Genomic DNA, 2500 nt, shown 5'->3' with positions numbered 1-2500 from the left:
AAACCAGAACCAAGCTGTAATGTAAGAGTAAGATCCTTTTTTTAAACATACAAAACATCCCAGAAATTGCGTTCGCTAAACTCCACCAGACTCCATGTAAATAATCAGGACTTTTATCATGGTAAAACACACTTTATTCAAAGAGGACAGAAACTAAATAAAACTATCAAAAGCCATCTTGGTTCATCTTTCCACTGTTCCAACAATCACCACTCTGGTTTGGTTGAAATAAACCCTTAATTCACCCATTTACATGTGGAAATATGCTGGCTCTATACACGCTAAAAGTACTGATTATTTACATGGAGTCTGGTGGAAATATGCTGGTTCTATACACACTAAAAGTACTGATTATTTACATGGAGTCTGGTGGAGATATGCTGGCTCTATACACGCTAAAAGTACTGATTATTTACATGGAGTCTGGTGGAAATATGCTGGTTCTATACACACTAAAAGTACTGATTATTTACATGGAGTCTGGTGGAAATATGCTGGCTCTATACACGCTAAAAGTCCTGATTATTTACATGGAGTCTGGTGGAGATATGCTGGCTCTATACACGCTAAAAGTACTGATTATTTACATGGAGTCTGGTGGAAATATGCTGGTTCTATACACACTAAAAGTACTGATTATTTACATGGAGTCTGGTGGAAATATGCTGGCTCTATACACGCTAAAAGTCCTGATTATTTACATGGAGTCTGGTGGAAATATGCTGGCTCTATACACGCTAAAAGTCCTGATTATTTACATGGAGTCTGGTGGAAATATGCTGGCTCTATACACGCTAAAAGTCCTGATTATTTACATGGAGTCTGGTGGAAATATGCTGGCTCTATACACGCTAAAAGTACTGATTATTTACATGGAGTCTGGTGGAAATATGCTGGCTCTATACACGCTAAAAGTCCTGATTATTTACATGGAGTCTGGTGGAAATATGCTGGCTCTATACACGCTAAAAGTACTGATTATTTACATGGAGTCTGGTGGAAATATGCTGGCTCTATACACGCTAAAAGTCCTGATTATTTACATGGAGTCTGGTGGGTTTGGTGATCGTGATTTCGGGGCTGTTTCATGACAAAATCAGAGGATTTTTAAGTAGGTCGACCTTTCTCTTAAATAGTAAGATCCTTTTTTTAAACATAAAAACATCCCAGAAATTGCGTTCGCTAAACCCACCAGACTCCATGTAAATAAACAGTAATTTTAACATCGTAAAACACACTTCATTCAAAGTCGACAGAAACAAAATAAAACTGTGAAAAGCCGTCTTGGTTCATCTTTCCACTTTTCCAACCATCACAACTCTAGTTTTGGTTGAAATAAACACATACTTTACAGATTTACATGTGAAAATATGCTGTCTCTATACACGCTAAAAGTCCTGATTATTTACATGGAGTCTGGTGGGTTTAGCGCTAGCGACTTCAGAGCTGTTTCTGGTTAAACAGAAAGGTCTTAAAGAGGTTTTAAAAGAACTATCTCTGTAGGGATCCTTTCCATAATGTCAGACATTTAGAATAATCTGAGCCTGTCAGCGGCAACATGTGCACTTTGTGAAGGTAAATACAAGCTGCACAATTGCCCTATTAACTTGCATTGTAGCTCTCTTAATACTGCACCAATGTCAAAGATTGTTGTTCCATTCAGTCACAAAGACATAAAAACATGGGAAAACAGACTCCAAAAAAACCAAAGTTTCCCTTTAAATGTCTTTGTATCTTTACTATACTTCCTGTTCTTGTTTCCTTATGTCCTACCTGTCCACCCTGCTTCCTACCTGTCTCCTTGCCTGTTCTTGTCCCATCCTCACCCTGCAGTGTTGACCCCCTGAGGGAGGAGTGTCTTGCTGGGCCCGTCGTGTCCCCCCTGAGGCGAGGCAAAAGCCTCAGCGAGTGAGTCTCTACCATTGACATATATATAATGGACCACCAGGTCCCGTGTCTCTGGACGGAGACCAGTGAAGTCTCTTTCCTGGTGATGGCTGAGCGTTACTGAGCAGCCTCCAACTGAGCTTGAAGACGTAGATGTGACGTGAGCAACCTGTCTGAAAGTTGGAAGTCTTCTGGTAGCTGTGCCAAGAGAAATCTCAATCATTCCCAATCTAGCAGAGACGGAGAGCGTAGGTATATGTAAGGAGATAACATAGACACAGGCTAATTATTGATCACTAAAATGATAGTTAACATTAGGAATTAAACTTAAACAGCTAATGGAAGTCCAAACTGCCTGAGAGCTTCTCCTGTACTATACGGTAATTCCTCTACTATGAGACAGTAAGTCTCGTGGTTATGACCCAATCGTTAGCCTATTTTTATAAAAACGTCTGCTACGGAGCCATAACGTGAGCTACAAGGTAATGGAGCCTTTTATACATTGTTGTGTTTCTTTAGAAATAAACAATGGACAAATAGAGTCTTTAAACTCTTCAGATGTAAAGTTATTCTCTGTCAAAGTGACGTCAGAATGAATGGCAGTCAATGGGAT

General features: G+C 39.6%; 1 protein-coding gene across 14 annotated transcripts in view; it reads left to right on the top strand.

Annotated features, from left to right (window-relative positions):
• cep43 (centrosomal protein 43) overlaps nucleotides 1-2500 on the top strand; it is a 33825-nt gene that overhangs the window by 17892 nt on the left and 13433 nt on the right. For 8 of the 14 annotated variants that reach the window (XM_035995640.1, XM_035995639.1, XM_035995635.1 and 5 more), the window contains one exon: nucleotides 1834-1908. The exons of the other annotated variants lie outside the window; for them this stretch is intronic. In XM_035995640.1, coding sequence (XP_035851533.1) covers nucleotides 1834-1908 — 75 coding nt within the window. The remainder of the gene's footprint in view (nucleotides 1-1833; nucleotides 1909-2500) is intronic. 14 annotated transcript variants of the gene reach the window in all.

This window comes from Sander lucioperca, chromosome 19 (genome assembly GCF_008315115.2).
Source record: "Sander lucioperca isolate FBNREF2018 chromosome 19, SLUC_FBN_1.2, whole genome shotgun sequence".
Taxonomy (NCBI): Eukaryota; Metazoa; Chordata; class Actinopteri; order Perciformes; family Percidae; genus Sander; species Sander lucioperca.
This window is presented reverse-complemented; position numbering and strand designations above follow the sequence as displayed.